The 21,026-nt window shown below is 42.1% G+C and overlaps 2 protein-coding genes across 4 annotated transcripts in view; one reads left to right on the forward strand and one right to left on the reverse strand.

The window, feature by feature from the left end:
* The window catches only part of LOC127395183 (uncharacterized), a 432,114-nt gene that overhangs the window by 290,006 nt on the left and 121,082 nt on the right, over positions 1-21,026 (forward strand). The gene's annotated exons all lie outside the window — the stretch shown is intronic.
* LOC127395192 (guanine nucleotide-binding protein G(q) subunit alpha) overlaps positions 1-21,026 on the reverse strand; it is a 150,013-nt gene that overhangs the window by 58,656 nt on the left and 70,331 nt on the right. For all 3 annotated transcript variants that reach the window (XM_051641763.1, XM_051641761.1, XM_051641762.1), the window contains one exon: positions 6,405-6,559. In XM_051641763.1, coding sequence (XP_051497723.1) covers positions 6,405-6,559 — 155 coding nt within the window. The remainder of the gene's footprint in view (positions 1-6,404; positions 6,560-21,026) is intronic.

Below are 21,026 nucleotides of genomic sequence, written 5' to 3' on the forward strand. Positions count from 1 at the left end.
TAAAGATAGACACAGCATCACTGACTTTCTCCAGATATTATAATAACAGTAAACATTTACATATTTCCAATGCTAAAGCTGTTAGGTTTAATGTAAAAATATATTTTCCTGAAAGTTACGATAGTTCATGAGTATGACCATGTAAAAAATGATCTGTCTTATATATGTACACTGACAGTTCAACTTAAAAAAATCCAACCAAACCACAAAATAGTCTGATTAAGTAGCCTTAGTTGTAAGCTTTGGTTAATCTAATTTGTTATATTTTTGTCCTTTGGGGCCTGTTTCTTCTGAAATTGGATGCAGCTACCCTTACTGGGTTGTTGGTGTTGCTTGATGGGGGAGTTCTTTTACTTTTCTTTTTGCAAATAACTGAATTGACCCGTGAGACTATTCAAAACAAGCAGTAATTTTACCATGTGCTATAACACAATAAGCTCTAAAAGGGAAGGGGCATTTTATGCAGTTTTGAAAAATACATACAACTTTATCTCCCAACTCCACATAAGCAAAATGTTCAAGTAGTTGCAGCAGGATTTTTTCCTATGTCTCTTGCCAGGCTAACTGAGACAAGCATCCTCTTTGGTAAGATACAGTACAGTAAATGGAATGAATTTCCAATGCAGTAACACAAGCTGTGAACACAGCTAAATGTAAAATGTATTGCTTGCATTTGGAGAATAAATCAAGTCTATGAGAATTTGGTTCTCACATGTCCTGGTTTAAGAGTACCAGGACAAAAATTGCCTATGGCTATATCGATCTGAGACCTTCTGGGATCCTATCAGCAACCTGTTGATGTAGCAGTTACAATGAGGAGGGGCAGGGAGCAGCTGTGCCTATGGAGAGGCGAGGATGGGTCAGGTGACCCAACTGGACCAATCACAGTATTTCTTCTCATGGTGCTCAGTATCAAATGGCTCCTAAAAGAGCCTTTGGCTCATCTATTGGTTAGATTGGTTTTTGGTTTTTTTTTTTGTTTTGTCATCTCTCCTGCTGCTCCTGAATTTTGTTTTCTCATTGGAGAAGAATATCCTTTATCAAGGCAGGTTGGCTTCCACTGCTTCCCTTAGTAGGACTAGCTTAGCTGCTCCAAGGCTTTTGTGGACTGTTGCTGGGATCCTGGACTTAGGCACCCCCATCTGCTGCCAAGTCCAGTTTGGGACTTTTTTGGTTGAGAAGTAATTACCAACTGAAGAATGTGGGTTCTGTATTTACATATTTGTATATATTTGTAATTCACCATTATTATTACTACTTCATTAAACCTCTTCTAGTTGTTTTTTTCCAACCCTAAAGTCTCTTTCCTTTATTCTCCTTTTTATCTTCCCCTGGGAGGGTAGTGGGGGAATAACAGAGGCATATGTCACCTGGTTATTGGCTAAAACTGTGACATTGCATCAGACAGATAACTGCTTTTACAGATAGTTGTTCATAATTTACTATCCCAGTGATGTTAGCAGCATAATAAGCATCTTCTTTTTATAAACACCTGCAACAAAATTACACAAACATGGGGTACCCAAATAATTCCCTATAGTTCTATGAAACGGAAGAATTTATGTTCTGATCACGAGAGGCAATAGCAGCTAACAAAGTGTTGTAGTAATAACTTAGTTTCATATACTGATATTTCTCCTTGTGGGTTCCTAATCACATTTTATTTAGCATACAATCAACTCCACTGAAATGCATCCACTTTTGAAGTGGAACATGGAAGCAAAATGTTACTTTTTAAGGATAGGTATGAAGAAATTAATTGTTCAGTAGAATGAACTTCAAACTCTGGTAGAACACTATAATACAAAAATTACTAGCTGACCAAAGCACTATGGTTAATACAATAATTTTTCAAAAGATGACACATGAAGTTTAATGTGAAGACATAATCAGGATTGATCTCTTTCATTCCCTGTTAATATTCAGTGATATGCTGAAGATGTCCTGGGAGTTGCATCCTGGAGCTCTGCCTCACTTTTTATTACTAAGGAAAGTATTGGAACCTCTACTTTCCTGCATTAACTGGCTAGCTAACTCAGCTCACGCTATCAAAGATATATGCAGACCATATTAACATACAATAACAATTTAATTTTATATTACTTCCTTTTTAAAGTTGATGGCAAATACAGAAACAAGAGTCTGAAGGATTCTCTGTTTGTATGACTAAAACAAATGCATTAAATACTGACTGGCATAGATAAAGTGGGGTAGGAACTTAGGGGAGAATTATATTTAATTATCTGAAGTGTTATTAAACATAGGGCAGAGAAACTAAAAAAAATATCCTCAGTGCTTGTGTAACAACCTTGTGTGCCTTTGGTACAAGGTACACAATGACATGATTCTTCCATCTAATAGGGCTAGCGAAGGTGAAGCTTTTTAGCAAGATTATGGGAAGTTTTCTGGTTACATTCAAAATGCTTCTTATGGTGATGAGTCTCCACAAACTCTAGTTATAGCCCAAATTCTGCAAGTTGTAATGCAAATGTGAAATGTTACTTCTAACAACTGTCTCTTCTTGGCTGTTGCTTCTCTTCCCTTTAGACTTCAAAAAACCATGATATAATCAGACTGTTGACTGGTAACTTGTTTCTATTTAGGTTAAGTTCTGTAGAGTATATATAAAGATCTCATCTCTCAGAGCTATTATTTCAGGCTATCCACACTGTGGTGTTGGTTTACACCTGTCTCACACTGTGAATACTATCTTTGAAGCCATCAAGGGAAGTGGTTTAGTGATAAGTAAGTGGGTAAGTCACCCAGTAATCTATATGGGAAATGAATAATGTCTATTTATATTATGTGCTCTTGACAGATACAAGTCTATAAATTACTTAAAAAAGCAATATGAACATCCAACCATTGGTGCATTCAATGGTAAGGGGAGAGAATGGAATGTATTTGCTGAGCTACCATGAGGTTCAAATCAACTCCCGTCTTTCAGGAAACTTACTTTCTTAGACACTCATCTCTTCTGGTAAATATGCATCTATCTGACGTATTCTTTCAGTGGATATAAAATGTCAAAAGTGTTGCTAAGAATGACAAAGCAGGTCAAAATATGACAGAAAGTAAAAGTATAGAAACTTACAGGATATATTAGTAGCTAGCAACAGAATTTAGAAACAGCAGAAACAAAACAGAGAAAGATTTAGAAAGGCAAGTACTAATGGTGAGGGGGGAAAAAGTAACAAAAGAAACAGATTAAAAATGCTACTACTGTAAAAATGCTGGGGGAAAAATCTGAGGCTAAAGGAGAGACTCGTGCAAGGGATGAAGGAAGAAGCAGCATGAGATTGACACATGCTTCAAAACATATACAAGAGATCTGTTGGACAACAAATTATTTGGTTTGTTTTATATATTAAGTCAGACCAAATTACTGAAGTCTCACCAAGTCAGTGAGCACTGGATGCTTACTTCCTTTTAAGTGCTTTGTGAATCCCAGTAGTAAATGTCAAGCATTATGTTTTGCTGCTTTGTGACATAGGGACTTAAAGCTAGCAAATTGTGTTTAGATGTTTTATCCCTAAACGTGTGGACTGTATTTTAAAAATTATGTTTATTTGGTTTCTGCTAATTGCTTTTCCGGGACTTATGTAAAGAAACTCTACTTGCAAGCATAATTATATGAGAGGCTCACATACAGACTCATATATAGTGATTCATAATTCTAATGTTTTATTACTTGTTCTAAAACAATTTTTGCAGAACTCCACAAAATGAACTATAATCTATTATAATTAAAATCTACAAATCTGCAATAAATAATGTTGTTAAATAGTTACATATGTTGAGCTTTAAAAATAATCATTCGACTAGTACATTTAACTTTTGAAAGAAAATTATGAAAATTTTGTTTCTATAGCTCCTTAATAAGCTATACTATTTTAATACTACCCAAAGATTTACTATAGTGATAATTTCATTAAAACTAGGTCCAAACTAAGATATTCAGTACAATCTGATCTGAAGTAGTATCAGATGCTTATTTCCTACTTTGTAGACTTACTAATTTTATTGTATTCCTGTAAGACAACCATTAAAATATATATATTGATCTCAGTTTTGAAATCAGTATTATATTTATCGTGGAATCAAAATTAGGACCTACAAATATAAGAAATTTAAGGTATAAGAAAAGCTCTGTTTCGCCTTCTACTTATGTTTGCTATTCATTTCAAAATGAAAACAATCAGAAAGTATAGTCAGCCTAATTTGTTTCTAAAATTTTCTTTTACCACTTATGTTCCCTAAAGGTTATAACTTATATGTAATTTCCTATTATTTTTAGCTTTCTTACCACTGAAAAATCAATCACAATATTGTATATTTTGGGACACTGAGAATCCATACAATACAAGAAAGATTTTACTGCACTCTGCACCGCTGTGCACCAAAATATGCATATACAAATGATAAAAGTGATAGACTGGGAAGGTAACCAGCTCTACAGGAGAGCAGATTGCATAGGGGAACAGGAACCCTGTATGTGGGGCTGAAAAATGGTGTGGTAATAACAGCATCGGAGCAAATCCGAGCAGACCTAATTCATGCACTAGTAGCTCTCTAGCTGCCTAAATTGTATCAGCAAGATATATTTTAAAGCTTGTCTTGACTCAATCATGTATAAAGGAATGTTGCTAGATTAAGGCCCTCAGAATACTATGCAGATAAACCTCACCCCAGACTTCTGGGACCTTTATGGTGCCTTTCAGTTTCTTCTGTACTTTCCTCAATGAGAGGCTTCCTTTCATGCCAAACTGACATAGAAACTAGAATGATATAATCAGATTAATTTTCATAGCTAATTTAAAAATTACAGTGGAGGTCATGGAAGCTTTAATATCCAAGTATGCCAGTTCTTTTTCTAGTGGGCAACACCGAAAGGTCATCCTCCTCTACCATAACCTTTCTTTAAAAAAAACAGATGAAAAATTTTACCAGAGCAACTGAATTTCTTGGAGCCAACATTTAGACAGTCCTCAGGGTTCAATGTTAAATTGTTCAATGTTCATTGTTATTTTATCAGAATCCTGCCACGTACCATTCAAGACCAATTTTGTTACATATGCATTTTTATTGTTGTTGATCTATAACAAATAGGATTTAACTTAAAATGCTTTTTTTTCCACCCTTTACAAATTGAAGTCTATTTTCAGTTGTGTTTGCCTTCTTGGCAGCCATATTATTTCAAGATTAAGTCTTCTTTGTACAAAAGAAAGGCAGTTGAACAAAATGCAAGAACACTTGCTTGGTACTATTTACTTCATCACCAGGAACACAAAAGAGAAAAGGAAAAAGGGAAAGAAAAGAGAAAAAAATGGCAAAATAGATGTCCTGGGGCAGTGCTACAGGCTTGGGGAGGAGTGGCTGGAGAGCTGCCCAGCAGAGAGACCTGGGAGTGTTGATTGACAACCGGCTGAACATGAGCCAGCAGTGTGCCCAGGTGGTCAAGAAGGCCAACACCATCCTGGCCTGCATCAGGAATAGTGTGACCAGCAGGACCAGGGAGGTGATCCTGCCACTCTACTTGTTCTTGGTGAGGCCGCACCTCAAGTACTGTGTGCAGTTTTGGGCGCTGCAGTATAAGAAGGACATTGAGGTGCTGGAGAGAGTGCAGAGAAGGGCACAACTACACTGATTAGGGATCTTGAGAACTGGCCCTATGAGGAGAGGCTGAGGGAGCTGGGGCCGTTCAGCCTGGAGAAGAGGAGGTTGAGGGGAGACCACATTGTTCTCTAAAACTACCCGAGAGGAGGTTGTAGTGAGGTGGGTGTTGGCCTCTTCTTCCTAGTGACTAGCAATAGGACAAGAGGAAATGGGGTCAAGTTGCAACAGGAGAGGTTCAGATTGGACATTAGGAAAAATTTCTTCACAGAAAGAGTGGTGAGGCATTGGAACAGGCTGCCCAGGGAGGTGGTAGAGGCACCATCCCTGGAGGTGTTCAAAAAATGGGTAGACGTGGTGTTTGGGGAGATGGTTTAGTGGTTAGGAATTGTAGGGTAGATGGTTGGACTTGATGATCTTGAAGATCTTTTCCAACCTTGATGATTCTATTACAATTTTTATTAATTGCATGGAGGTTTACCCTTGATTGCACTTCCCTAGTAATAAACTTAATGTAAGATTTCAAATTATCATAGGCTTATGTTTTGGGAAACAAGCACACACATAATACTAGATACACTACTTTCCTTAGAGTAGCCTTTACATTCAAGTTATTATGTTTCTGCTGAATATGTATGCAAACACAGATACTTGTACACACACACACACAAAAAAAACCCCTGTACATGTATATACACAAAAATATAATATGAAAAGAGGAAAAGTAAGAGTTACTTTGTTTGAAAGCACAGAAAATAAGATACAGTTGTTTGTAACCTCTATATACTTACTATTTAGTTGAATCTGATAACTGATATTCTCGCCGTCTATCATAACATTCCTGGATTCCAGGGTCATTCCATAAACTTCTTATTGCATCTACATAAGGGTTCTCAAAAGTTGACACCTTCTCTACATCAACTTCTCGAACTAACTGTGCATGAGCCTAATTTGAAACAAATAAAACAATAAAATTTACTTCATTTGCTATGTTTACAAATAGTTCATATACAGTGAATGTGATTAACAGGTAGAATTTTCCAGACTAGCCATCTCACCAATGTGAGGTTATGAATGAATGATGATAAGGTGTGTTTAAATTAAGAAAAAAAGTAATAGGTATAATATGAGAGAAGGTGAATTAATAATGTGTATATGGGCCCTTATTTCAGAATAAGCTTATCCTTATTCAGTATTATTTAGCTGAAATAGATAAAATGTTCACATTAAAATTGATATTTAATTAAGCCAATTTTAAAGAATGCTTTCATTTTTCAGGTACAATTTTAGGACATATAATACACCTGCTTTTTAAATTATAACCAGATAACCAACTTGGCAGAGTTAGACTGATGGGACCAGAAAAAATGGGGAGGAAATTTGTCTTTTAAAGAGATTAATTTATATGTACATACAGTGAGAGAGAAAAATAACAGATGAAAACTTAGTCAAGCAAAAAATCCAAGTGTTTCTATTCTCAAATCTAGTCTGCATTTCACACTAGACACATTTAAGCAAGAACACAAACCTCTCTGCATTTTAAATTAGGCAAATGCATACAGAAAGGACTGGATATGCTCTTTTTAAAGTAATTTATCCTGCTTACACGCTGTGGTGGTTTAGGTCCAGCCGACAACAAAGAACCATGCATCCAATCGGTCACTCCTCCCCCCACTGTGGGATGGGAAGGAGAAAATCTAACAAAAAGCTTGTGGGTCAAGAAAAGGACCAATCCTTCCTGAAGCACATCTTTCATCTGCTTTGCTCACAGGAAGAAAAAAAATAATTTAAAAATTTGAAAAATTATTTGGAAACCAATAGGGGTTAATAATAGGTTGAATTGTCAATTTCTCTACATCTCTACAGTAACTTCACAAAAAGGTAGGAGGAATTACTGTTTTGTTTTTGTTTTGGGTTTTTTTTAAATTAAAAGTAATCCCTCTTCTATTTTACATGCATCACAGGATTTAAGAGCTTTATAGCAAGATCATGTCCTAGAACTTGGTTCTGAAGTATGGTGTTCAATATTAGTACTGTAAATAATGGCATTTTTTTCTGCAATATTATTTTTATATAGTTGGCATTATGCAAACATGAACACACTAGAGTTTTTGTTCCATTTTCAGGTGAAATAAGTGGCCGTACTTGACAAACCCCAAAGAATCCACTGCTTCAGTCAACTGTTGCAATAAAATAGTGAGTGCATTTTAAAATAAAAAAGTCTGTGAATTCTCACTTAAGAAGCATGCACACGCACAGAACACCTCCTGAGCCTCACTCCTGTACAATGCCTGAATGCATCCTGCAGAAGAGTTGTTTTTAAGGATCAGAGGAATAACAGCTTTGCTTGGCTTCATGGATAGATAGCTAGAACTGAAAAAACTGTATGCCTCTTTGTAGAGTAGAAGTTACAATCAGTTGATTCAGACAGTTCAGAAATTCAGCAATCTCCACTCAGTTGCCTAAACAAAGGCACCGCAGAAGTTTCACTGCCTGTAATATCTAAAGAGGCTAAGATGTATTTTCAAAGAAAAAGAGTGCCCCCTTGTTGGGGCCCTAGCTGTGCTGAATGGTTATGAGAAATTTTAGATAATAAGAGAAACAGTGAAGGCCATTCTGTGGGAACTAGTTGGTGATGATTATGAGAAACTTTAGATAACAAGAGAAACAGTGAGGGCCACTCTGTGGGAACGAGATAGTGAAGATGACATACAGCAGTTAGGTAGTGTGGTAAACGGGATGGGGGGCTGGACAAAGGGTTTGGAGTTGGGACCAATTAAAAGGGGAATGGGGACATGTAAACAGTGTACACTAACCACTCAAAACCTTGCTCTGCCACGTGGGTGACATACACGCTGTCCTAAGACTATATAATCTGCACGCAGCCTAATAAACATGGACTGAATCTACATCATACTGGTGTGTCATGTTCTTTCCCGGCTTGCCACGGAAACTGGACCTCGGCATCTGGTGACCCCGACGTGCAACGGGGTAGAGGAGCGGAGCCGAAGAAGGGCAAGGATCCTGCTGCCAGCGGGTAAGCTGGGCCGTTCGAGAGAGACGGGTTGTGGCCACGCCGATCAGTGAATCGGGAACGCAGGATGGGAATTGCCGCATCGGCAACGGAGCGCGCCACGGTAGACAGTGTAATGAAGTTGGCGCAAAAGACTGAAACAAAGTTAGACCGACAGTCGCTGGTCGACCTGTTGGTATGGTGCAGGCGGAAGGGACTCTTGGAGGAGCCCTCGCAGGTGTACAGTCCGGCCGCCTGGAACAAGGTGGGGGGAGAACTGTGGGAGTCCGTGCAGATCGGCTCCAAGGAGGCGAAACGTTTCGCGCCGGTCTATCGCGCAGTCCGCTCCATGATTGAGCAGTTGCACGGGGAAGCTCAAGTTGCCGCAGCTCTTCGGCGAGCGGTGCAGAATAGTGGGGAGGAGCGCCGGCAATCGGGCGCCTCGGAACGGACGTTGTTAAAGGATCCTGCGCCTCAGGATGGGGGACCGGAGGGCGGTTGCAATGCCTTCCCGATCTCGTTAGCAGAGAAGGAGGCGTGGGGAGGTGTGGATGATGACTTGCCCCCCTGGAATGGTGAGGAGGAGGGGGAAAAGCGAGCGGATGAGGGGCTAAAAGTTGAAATACAACCCTCGGCACCCCTGCTGCCGATGGAAATCGACCCTGCCAAGGTTCCCTTCCCAGACGATGAGGTGACACCGCCCACAGCAACGGCGGGTATGCAAGCAGCGCTTCAGGAACAGGCAGAAAAAATGTCAGAGCTGCTTGCGCAGATGCAGCGCCTAGATCGGGGGTCTAAGGCTAAAACAATACAGCAGGCGTATAAGAGCGCCCATGAGGCGATTGTTGGCGGGCTAAAGAATATCGAGCAGCAGCTACAGGCTATTGAGTCTGGCTCGGGAACTACTCCGGCAACTCACCAGGCTGCCGCCCCGCCAGACAGGGAACTAACAAGCCTGCCCCCCTCTCTGCGCAAATGGATTCTTAACATGGTAGCAGACGGGGAATGGAGTGTATCAGAAGCTGATCATTATTTACAACTTAAGCATGGACCCTCTGCTCGAATCTCTGATGCAGAGAAGGAGCGGATACAGGAGTTTCAGGAAATAATGGGGTGCAGCGCCCATTCTTCCGCCTCGGGGGGAGGGCAGCCGTTATCTCGAATCCCGCCCAGCCCGCCCACGTCATCGGGTAAAAAAAAACAGAAGTGCCTTCTTCCCCGGCAGCTCGGGAGACAGGCGAGACGAGAGCGCCACCTAGTGACCCAAGTTATAATCACACCACCCGGTGGAAAGGCATCATTGAAAATGCGCGGCTAGAAGGGGACTTTGCGCTTTCCCCTTTATCCCTGCCAGTCACCCGGACACAGCATGGCCCACGTTGGGATCCCTTAGATTGGAAAATGGTTACTAACATACAAAAGACAGTGATGGCATATGGCCATGATAACAAACTAGTATGCAATCAAGTTTGTGCCCTCTTTAAATACACTGAGCTGGTTCCATCTGAATCTAAATCCCTGATGGAACTGATCCTGACACCTACCACTTATATGCTCTGGATGGCCAAATGGCAGGAACGATTAGAGGCCAAAATGTTAGAGAATCTTAATTTGGCACCAGGTGATCCACTGCGCGTCGTCAGCTTAGACCAACTGATGGGTACGGGACAATTTCGGGATCCATCCCGACAGGCAGCGCTACACCCTCGAATCCTGACGCAATCAAAAAATGCTGCTCTGGCCGTATTTTTGGCCCTGCCACAAGTGGGCGCTCCCCAGCTGCCATATACCAAGATCATGCAGAAGCCAGAGGAATCCTTTTTGAGTTTTGTGGACCGACTTAAAGAGGCATTGGATGCAGCCCCAACTGTCCCTCAGGAAGTGAAGGCAGTCTTGGTGAAAGACTTGGCTATTCAAAATGCCAACTCGGCCTGTAGACAGATACTTGCCACTTTGCAACCAGGGGTTTCTCTTGCACAGATGGTGGAAGCCTGTGCACGTGCCCCATTGTTGATGGAGACAGAAAAGGCGCAGATCCACGCTCAGGCTCTAGCGGCAGCGTTAGATCAGAGGAAGCCCCAAGGGCGGGGGAATAAGGGGCTCCGTGAAGCTTGTTTTCAATGTGGCAAAGTGGGACATCTGAAACGGCAGTGCCCAGAGCGTAGAAGGGGAGGAGGAGCTGGGAGTGTGGGGCCAATTGGTGATTTTAACGGAAACTGTGCCCGATGTCATAAGTTTGGGCATAAGGCCGCCGAATGTCGCTCACGATTTAGAAAGGATGGTACTGCCCTTTCGGGAAACTACCAGAGCCGCGTGCAGAGGGACGCGGCGAACAAATATCCCTGGGTAGCGGCTGCCTCCACGAGCTCACAGCCGCCACAGCCGGAAGCGCAGGAGTCGATCTGGCAGTGGCAGAATCTACAATAATCACAGATGACAAGGTGCATGTGCTTAAATCTACTTGCACGGGTCCACTGGGGAATGGCCTATCAGCACTATTGATTGGACGTTCTTCAGCTTCACGAATGGGTATATTTGTTTTGCCCGGTTGTGTTGATGCGGATTATACTGGGAACATTGGAATTATGGTAAAAATTTTTTCGCCCCCAGTTACTATTCCAGCTTTGAGTAAAATAGCCCAGCTTATTCCTTTTAGAGGAGCTGTCCCCAGAACCGAGCCCGTGAAGCGGGGAACAGGTGGTTTTGGTTCCACGGGAGTGCCCCAAGTGGCCTTTTGTGAGCGCATAACCACAGACCGCCCAAAACGGACAGTGAATATCGTGGGCCCAGAAGGGATAACCCTGCAGGGGGTGGAAATGATGCTGGACACAGGATCTGATGTTACTATCATACCTGATCATGCTTGGCCTAAAGCCTGGAAGTTGCAGGACTTACATATCTCTGTATCTGGAATTGGAGGGCAATCTGCTACTAGGATTAGTGACTCTTTTGTAAGTGTGACGGATGCGGAAGGTAACGTGGCTCATGTCCGCCCCTACGTAATGTACACGCCCTTATGGATTCTTGGGCGAGATGCTTTGAGCCAATGGGGCCTGACGATGCAAACGCATTTTTAATAGCGGCCACAGATAGCAGCTCCCACCCAACGCTGAGACTGTCGTGGAAGACCAACGTGCCAGTGTGGGTTAACCAGTGGCCGCTTCCGGAAGAGAAGCTGCGACATGTCCAAGCCCTGGTAGAAGAACAACTACAAGCAGGCCATGTTAAACCATCAACAAGCCCGTGGAATACGCCAATTTTTACCATACAAAAGAAGTCAGGGAAATGGCGGTTGTTACACGACCTGCACGCCATTAATGACTGTATGCAGGATATGGGCGCGCTACAACCCGGCCTCCCATCACCAGTAATGTTGCCGAAGGATTGGGACCTTCTAGTGGTCGATCTAAAAGATTGTTTTTTCACCATTCCGCTACATCCTGAAGATAGCGAGCGTTTTGCATTTACTGTACCTTCCATCAACTGAGCCGCGCCGGCTGAGCGTTATCAATGGACAGTTTTGCCGCAGGGAATGAAAAATTCTCCGACAATTTGTCAATGGTTTGTGAATCTCGCTTTGAAGCCTTGGCGAACGGCGCATCCTGATTTACTAATTTACCACTATATGGATGATATCCTAGTGGCCAGCAAGGGTCAAATCACTGAAGCTTTGGAGCAGGAGCTAACGAACTGTTTACGGCAATATGGTCTGGTCATAGCTCCAGAAAAGGTCCAGCGACACTCTCCTTGGAACTATTTAGGTATGACCATCACAGATTCTCGAGTACGCCCACAGAAGATGCAGTTAAGAGCCGACGTGAATACAGTGAGTTCGGTACAAAAATTGGTTGGTGACATACAGTGGATCAGAACTTATTGTGGCATCACCAACGAAGAGATGGCACCTCTGTTTGCGCTGTTGCATGGGGCCACAGATCCCGCAGAGCCAAGACAACTCGGCCCTGACGGAAAAAAGACAATACAATTAATTGAACAAAAACTGGCAGGCACTGCAGCGTATCGGTATCAAGAAAATTTGCCCGTAACTCTCATAGTGTATAACAAACATCGAGAAGTTGCCGCTCTAATTGCCCAGATTGACGATCAAGGGAAGCTATACATTTTGGAATGGGTTTTTATGCCATCTCACCTCCGGAACACAATCACGCCCAGATTTGAAGCTATTGGAGCGCTGTTGCTGAAATCCAGACGTCGCCTTCGAACTATTGCTGGAAGAGATCCTTCATCGATCATTTTGCCACTTAAAACACTAGACCTGATCGAGGACTGGACTCAGCAAAGCATTGCATTTGCTCTGGCAACCACAGGAGTTTCCTTAGATAATCATTATCCAAGCCATCCACTATTTAATACGGCCCTAGTATTAGAAGAGAGACCTGTATTGAACAAAGATCCCATCTCTGATGCGGTAACTGTATTTACTGATGCCAGTAGTCGTACTGGGAAATATGGGTATGCCTACCGGGAAGAGGGGCGTTGGGTTACTCGGGTAAACCAGAACAGAGCATCAGTACAGATGCTAGAATTGAAAGCAGTAATTTGGGCCCTAACAGACTTTTCTCATTATCCCCTAAATCTTGTAGTGGACTCACTATATGTGGTTGGAGCAGTGACACGAATTTCACGATCTATCTTAGGACATGTAGCTAATAAGGAGTTGCAAGCACTGTTTATCTGTCTGTGGAACATCATGGAACAACGCCAACCACCGCTCTGGTGCTCTCACATCAGAAGTCACACTACTATGCCAGGCCCATTAGCAGAAGGCAATGACTATATTGACAAGGTTGTTTCTAGTCCTTGTGTAGCCCATGTAACACCTGAGCAGCAGGCTTGTGCTTCACATGAGTTTTTTCATCAGTCTGCCCACGCGTTACAGCGCCAATTTCAGATACCGCGAGCAACTGCTAGGGCAATTGTTGCAGCATGCCCCGATTGTGCGCGGTTATCACCAATTCAGGAACAGGGGGTCAACCCTAGGGGTAGTCAGCCACGTCAAGTGTGGCAGACTGATGTTACAGTATTCCCTCCATTTGGTCGCCTGAAGTATTTGTATGTCACAGTGGACACTTGCTCAAAAGCTATATGGGCAACTCCGGCAGTGTCATCAGGCGCCAAGGCAGCTCGGCTGCACTGGTCTCAAGCAATTGCGGTGCTGGGCCGTCCAGACACCATTAAGACGGACAATGCACCAGCGTATAAGGGTGAGGTATGCCGCAAATTTTTTCACCAATGGGACATTACACGTTACAGGCATTCCTTATAACTCAGGAGGCCAGGCCATTGTTGAGAGACATCATCAGAACCTAAAGCGTTTGCTTGGAGTTTTAAAAAAGGAGGGGGAGGTGGGCCCCTATGAGCTTGTATGCAAGGCATGTTATGTCCTGAACTGGCTTAATCCACGCTCAGATGATCACATACCTATCTTTTCTCATTTCTCTTTTAATGCTACAGATTTTTCTGGAAAGCAGGTGCAGGTGGAGGTATTTGACCCAAGGACACAGGCTTGGCAAGGCCCGCAGGAACTAATAACCTGGGGTAGGGGCTACGCTTGTGTCGTTACAGGAGCTGAGACGCGTTGGGTTCCCGCCAAATGGGTCCGTCCGTGGCTGAGGAAGAGCGTTAGCAGACTGGATGACGACCCCTCGACAGCAGCTGAGCCTAGAGGCCCGACCACGGGAGCAACGCCACCTTGAATCGACAGCTTGACTGTTTTAAAGACCTTGGACATTTCAGCCGTATAGTCCGACGACAGTCATCAAGACATGTTGTAAAAATGTCATATGTGTATTTGTTTATTGTTGGGACCATGGGTAGTTAGTATTTTGCATTAGGTTTTAGTAGTAGGTGTGTTTATACTTATTATACTTGCTTGCTTACCTTGTTTATTGTGATGCTTACGAAATAGTATGCAGAATATAGCGAATGCTGTATTTGAAAGAAGAGGGGGAGAGGTTGGGGCCCTAGCTGTGCTGAATGGTTATGAGAAACTTTAGATAATAAGAGAAACAGTGAAGGCCATTCTGTGGGAACTAGTTGGTGATGATTATGAGAAACTTTAGATAACAAGAGAAACAGTGAGGGCCACTCTGTGGGAACGAGATAGTGAAGATGACATACAGCAGTTAGGTAGTGTGGTAAACGGGATGGGGGGCTGGACAAAGGGTTTGGAGTTGGGACCAATTAAAAGGGGAATGGGGACATGTAAACAGTGTACACTAACCACTCAAAACCTTGCTCTGCCACGTGGGTGACATACATGCTGTCCTAAGACTATATAATCTGCACGCAGCCTAATAAACATGGACTGAATCTACATCATACTGGTGTGTCATGTTCTTTCCCGGCTTGCCACGGAAACTGGACCTCGGCACCCCCTGCTGATTAACACATAGCAAAGAAAGCAATAATTTCAAACTGATATTTCTAAAAATATCAGGATTGGGAGGGTCCCTTTGAAAATAATGAATTATTCTAATGGGGGTTTTCCTCTAAAACATTGCATCAAACTTAAATGGTTGCATTTGCGTGTTTTCTAACCAAGATGATCGTCTTTCTAAACAAATTACCGCATTTTTTGAAAATAAACTCAGAAAATTAGCTTCAGAGTTATCCCAGGCATGTAAAGCTACATAATATCTGATCATTTACTTCTTTTGGGTGTTTTCCCTAATTCCTTTACGCAAGCATTTGTCTAGAGTAAAGAACTGGCAGGACTAAATAAATGGCAAAATTTAATCTCAGATGAAAAACATCCTGAACAGGGTCACGGAAGAATGAATTTGGTCCTTTTAAAGATAGTAACCCAACATTATTTTCTCCAGAGAAACCATAAACATTATACATAGCATAGTGATGAGTAACTATTTGAAATGTGCCTTGAGGGAGATTAAAGTTTTATGTTATGTTTTATGGCATAAAAAAGTGGTAGCTTCTTTATAAATTAGTCAACATTTTTTCATTGCTAGAAACATACCTTATTTCTGATCTGTCAAATCAGACACCAAACAGAGCTCATTTAAAGAAGGACAGCAAAGCACTGATGACTTGTCTTTCATGGCTTCAGGCAACTACTCAACTACTGTTCTCCTGAAACACGTGCCAACTTCCATCATTAGGAAGGAGGAAAAAAACCAAATAAACCCACATCTTTCTTATTAGCAAAAAAAAAAAAAAAAAGAGTCTTATTTATATAAGAGCTTGAAAGCTTCTTCCTGTGTTGCCTGGTGTGTGCAAAACTGATCCATACTCTGACAACCAAATTAACATGTATTTTAAAGTGATTAATTCTGTTTACTAACTAATCAGTATTGACAGGGAAAGGCTGTTATTTAACAATCATTTGGGAAGGTTTATTTATTTGGCAAAGCATAAATGGAGTATCCTCTCAAGATGTTAGCCAAAACTGGACATGGTCCCTATAAAATAGAACATTAGTCATGAAAACAGTTTTGTGAGATTTGTTTGTTTGTATTATGTTTCTAGTAAGTCCCTGTTTTCAGTGAGTGTTAAATCTATGTGAAGGAAAGCAAAACAGCTTTTTGGAATGAATTTAGATGAAATTAAATTTGGAAGATGCTTTTGGGAACTGAATAAAAAGGGTAGAAAAGTGACAACAGTCTATTGAGAAAAACTATGTATTCTCATTATTAGTATAGCAAGACATCTATACTAAATTGCTTAATCACTCTGTGCAATATACTCTAGAGATACTTGAAGATGCAACAAGAAGCTAAAGACCTTGGGACAAAGTCAACACTGAAATACTGATATATTCTATCAAATGTCCTGGAGTCAAGAGGTTCTACTTAGCCAAAACTGTTCTGTATCTACCCCCCTAATAATTCTTTCACAAATGCCCAGAGCCGTTTACCAGAAAATCTGGGAGATAAAGTAATCAAGTTAGTTTAGGGAAAGTGTTGATGCAGAAAAGACAGGCTGTTTGTTAAATTCTACTATCCAGAAAGAAGCGTATTAATAGGATCTATCTACTCTGTTCTTAAGTACTATCAGAAAAAGACGACTGCTTAAGAAATCAGCATGCAGCTACCACACACACACACAAGCATTTTGAACTGGAATTACAGTTTTAATGCAAATTAAGATTGAACTAGATAGTTAGCAAAATAGTCTGCAAGTCAAAACAGAAGATACCATTAAATCACCTTAAGGAACAAGAGAATATTATATTGAAAAAGCCAACAAAACTATTGACCTGCCCCAGTACCAAGTGATGTTATTATCAAGATTTATGTTTTCTTCAGTGAGCTTTCAACTCCCCCTGAATAAGAAAATTATCATAATTACTTTTTGGACCTGGCAAATAAGTATTTTCATTCAAAAAAAAATATGTCAGGAAGTATTTTGCTCTTTGTAGGTCACCCTCTGTTCAATTTAAGCAGCAAAAAGAAATGTTTTCAGTGTCTGCTCCTGAGAGTCAGTGCAAAGCTCCAGTATAATAGTGGGGGGAAAAATTCTACACATGAAAAACAAAAAACTCTGGATAAGAAAATAAGGCTCTACCTATGCACACTTCTGTGGCTGCTGCTCTGCAGAAGCTGTCTCGGCTTCCTGCTGTCACAAATATTGCTGTATTATGAGGGTCACGCATACTGTTTCAACTCTGATAAGTGGGCTCTGTGCATGATACTTACAAGATCCATCAGTGAAGAAAAAAGTACCAAATGTTTTTTAAATGTGGTCTCTTGAGGAGGAAACAAACATTTAATTAGAGATCATAGAATCATAGAATAGTTTGGGTTGGAAAGGACCTTTAAAGGTCATCTAGTCCAACCCCCTGCAATGAGCAGGGATATCTTCAACTTGTCCTGGTTTGAGCCAGCATGAAGCCAATTTTCCTTTTTACTGATTTTTTTTCCTTCAGTAAGCTTTCTTTCAACTAGCAACATTCTGTTCTAGCTAGGCTGATAAGACATTGGAATGTTTTTCTAACTGCTGGGGCTTCAAGGTCGCACCTTCACTCTGCTGGCTCAGACGCTACGGGGAGATCTGTGACCCCCCCTGTAGGAGGCTGAGTTAGACAGACAGCAAAATTGGCCAGAGATATTCCATTCCATATATCTACGTAAGCTCAGAGGAAGGTCAGAGATCACAGAAGACAACTTCCTTCCTGCTTCTTCTTCCCTTTTCTTCCGTCCATGGCCGGCATCCGGGGAGGACTCCGTCCATCCATCACCGTCCACCCTTAGGCTCGAGCTCTCCTGACCCTCATCACTCTCCGCTTTCTCCAGCAGCAGCTCCGGGATTTCTCGCAACTGCTCCAGCTCAGGGGAGTGTGGTGGGAGTTGCTAGGGGTGGGGGGAGGCGAGAGGCTCCTACACATACCTGAACAAATCTGTATATAATTGTATATGTTTTCTTATATCATTAGTGTTTAATTAAAGCTGTGTAGTTTTCAATCCAGCCAAGTCTCTCTCTTTTTCTCTCTGTCCTTCCCTACCTGGGTGGGAGGGGGAGGGGATCGAGAGCATTGTTGTCGGACCTGAGTCAAACAGGTTGTTCAGAACCCTGTTCAATCCAAAGACCAAAGACTTAACAAGCAGTTTCATTAAACTGAGGCAAGCATAAATTTCTAGTAAGCCTCTCAATATTATCGGAGATCTCACTGTTTGTTTTTTCCCCATTTAACCTACTAGATTCACAGGAGCCTTTGAATTCTCTCCATCAGTCCTGATATACTGTAAATACCATAAGTTCCTATAACTTCATTGCTGTAAGCAAAGCCTTTGACTTACAAAAAAAAATAATAAAATCATAGTGGTTGACTGATACCAACCTTTAAGCCTACCAAAACCTTTTTCATCTTTATGACTAACAGTATTTTGGGTCTGGCACTAATACTTCTAGCCAATAAATAAATAAATAAATAAATAGTGATTGAACACTCTAGAAATTACTATCTCTACATGAACCAAATAAATTAAATAAATTACTTAAGGGTCTTACCAAGATCCTTACATTTTTCTCCTTGCCTTCATATCAGACCATAATGGAAATCCAACTACTGTATGTATTTGATGAATGATGATAGTTGGTTCAAAAGGCTGTGTTGCCCAGTACAGGCTTTGTATGCTGAAAAGTGCCCTGCAATCTTCTGTAAGTGGCCTTAATTCACATCAAATCTACTTTTATTAATATAACAGAAAATACTGCTACTCAGTACGTTCTCCTGTTGTATGTGCCATAAAAATGTGATGGCAACAAGGAGGAAGAGATGGGAAAGGAAATTTCTTCTTTAAAGAGGATATCCTGTGGGCAGTTGTGGGTAATGGTCCATCTTCTCTCCCCCCACATAAGACTAAACAAAATGCCTTTCAAGCCAGCAAAGCAAGAGTGGCGTCTTTTTGCTGATTTAGCCAAGGACAGACTGGAACAGGCCTCTTGCTCTATCAGATAAGCCCACAACAAGAAAAGAGCATAAGGGTTATGATAACTGGCAGAAAAATGGACAATAGATTAAAGACTGCCTCTGACAGAGTATGTACCTGGCCAGTGCTAATTGGCTAGTTTGAACAGTGGTACTTTACTCAAACAGTGACTTCTGATCTATAAAAGAGGGCAAGTTCTGCAGGCCCGCTGCTCTCTGCCTGCCCGGGAGGAGACCCTGCTGCAGTACCGGAAGCCGCTTGGAATGCCAGCATCGCTGTCGAGGGAAGAGGGGGCTGCCCCGCAACCGCTGCCCGGAGAAGCCGAAGGGGGGGTCACCTGTACCCACTGCGCGGGGAGCCAGCCTGCTCCCGAGGGACCGTTGCCCGCCGGAGCCTGCCTGGCTGGAGTCTGCCCGAGCCTAACACCGGAGCCAAACCGGACCGGAGCCCGCAGCTGTCTGCCCGGTCCGCGCCTGCTGCTCTGCCCCGGGATTGGAGCCCGCCGCGACTCACGGAGGAGCCGCGTCTGCATGCCTGCTGCTGGGGAGTCGTCCCTATTACCGGGAAGCCGGCACCATTCGGACCTCCTGCCGAGCCCTGCCAGCCGCATCCCAGGAACCACACGCTACGGAAGGGTAAATGCGCGCGCACACACTTTCCTGCCGGGCTCAACTCCTACCCTTTTCCTTCATTGATTCCACACCTCTCCCTCGGAGTGTACATTTAACCATAGTACCTTTGAATGATTTTCCTGATATATACCTAGTCTACTTCTCCTGAACCTTGGTCCCTCAGTTTGTATTAACCCTTAATAAACCGATTGATTCGTAAACTAAACATTGGTCTCAGTAACAATTTGTGAGTGTGGTGAGGAGGGGTATTCTAAAATACGGTCCCGCAGCGACCGTTCCTCTGTGAGAGGCGAACGCCACGTGTGAGCCCTCGGTTTCGTTCATAAAGCCCTCCACACTGGGGGGAGGGCGAGTCGCAGAAGCATCCTGACAGCCGGTAGCCTCTGGCATCGGCTCGTGACAGTGCTGTCTCTTACTGTCCTAGGAGTACAATTATAAAAGGAAGGGTGTATATCTTAAAACCAAGGGAAGTATTAAAAAGATTCCTAAAACACTATTTTAGAAGCATATCTGAAATGATGCTGCTATATTGGTCTCTCCACTTTTATTCAGAGATTGAGTGGGTCAGGTAAATTATTTATTAAAAGTAACTGAGAAACACAGCTCTAATAATATTGGCTATGTATTTTAATGTTTTTTTTTCATGGTAAAGGCACTACCATATTGGCTGTTTTCATGTAGAACCCTTTCGAAAGCTCATTACAGATAAGTCAATTTTGATTTCATTTGACTGCTAAACCTAACAGGTTGCCAAGAGTTCGTGCCCCTGAAAAAAAAGAGGTTGATAGCATTAGTAGCCCTTTTCTCTTCATCAAGAGGCCTTACCCAGATTAATTCTGGTCCTTTCTTTCAACATGATGAGTAAATAAATATGTTAGAACAAGCAAATTACTTATCCAAACATTAGCAGCAGCTTGCCAAAAACTTGTGAGACATACACAAATTGTAGAATCACAGAATTATTTAGATTGCAAAAAGACCCTTAAGATCATCAAGTCCAACTGTTAACCTAACACTACCTAACATTACCAAGTTCACCACTAAACCATGTCCCTGACCAGATATAATTCTACCAGGGCTTTAGCTTTCCTAACCTGAGCCCTGGCTTCTCAGACAATTTATCTGTATTCCTCCCAGGCTACCTGTTCTTGCTTCTACCCTCTGTAGGCTTCCTTTTTGTGTTTGAGTTTGTCCAGGAGCTCCTTGTTCATCCATGCAAGCTTCCTGGCATTTTTGCCTGACTTCCTTTTTGCTGGGAAGTCTCCCCGAGCTTAGAGGAGGTGATCCTTGACTATTAACTAGCTTTCTTGGGCCCCTCTTCCCTCCAGGGATTTATCCCATGGTACTCTACCAAGGAGA

The sequence above is a fragment of the Apus apus genome, chromosome W (assembly GCF_020740795.1).
Source record: "Apus apus isolate bApuApu2 chromosome W, bApuApu2.pri.cur, whole genome shotgun sequence".
NCBI lineage: Eukaryota > Metazoa > Chordata > Aves > Apodiformes > Apodidae > Apus > Apus apus.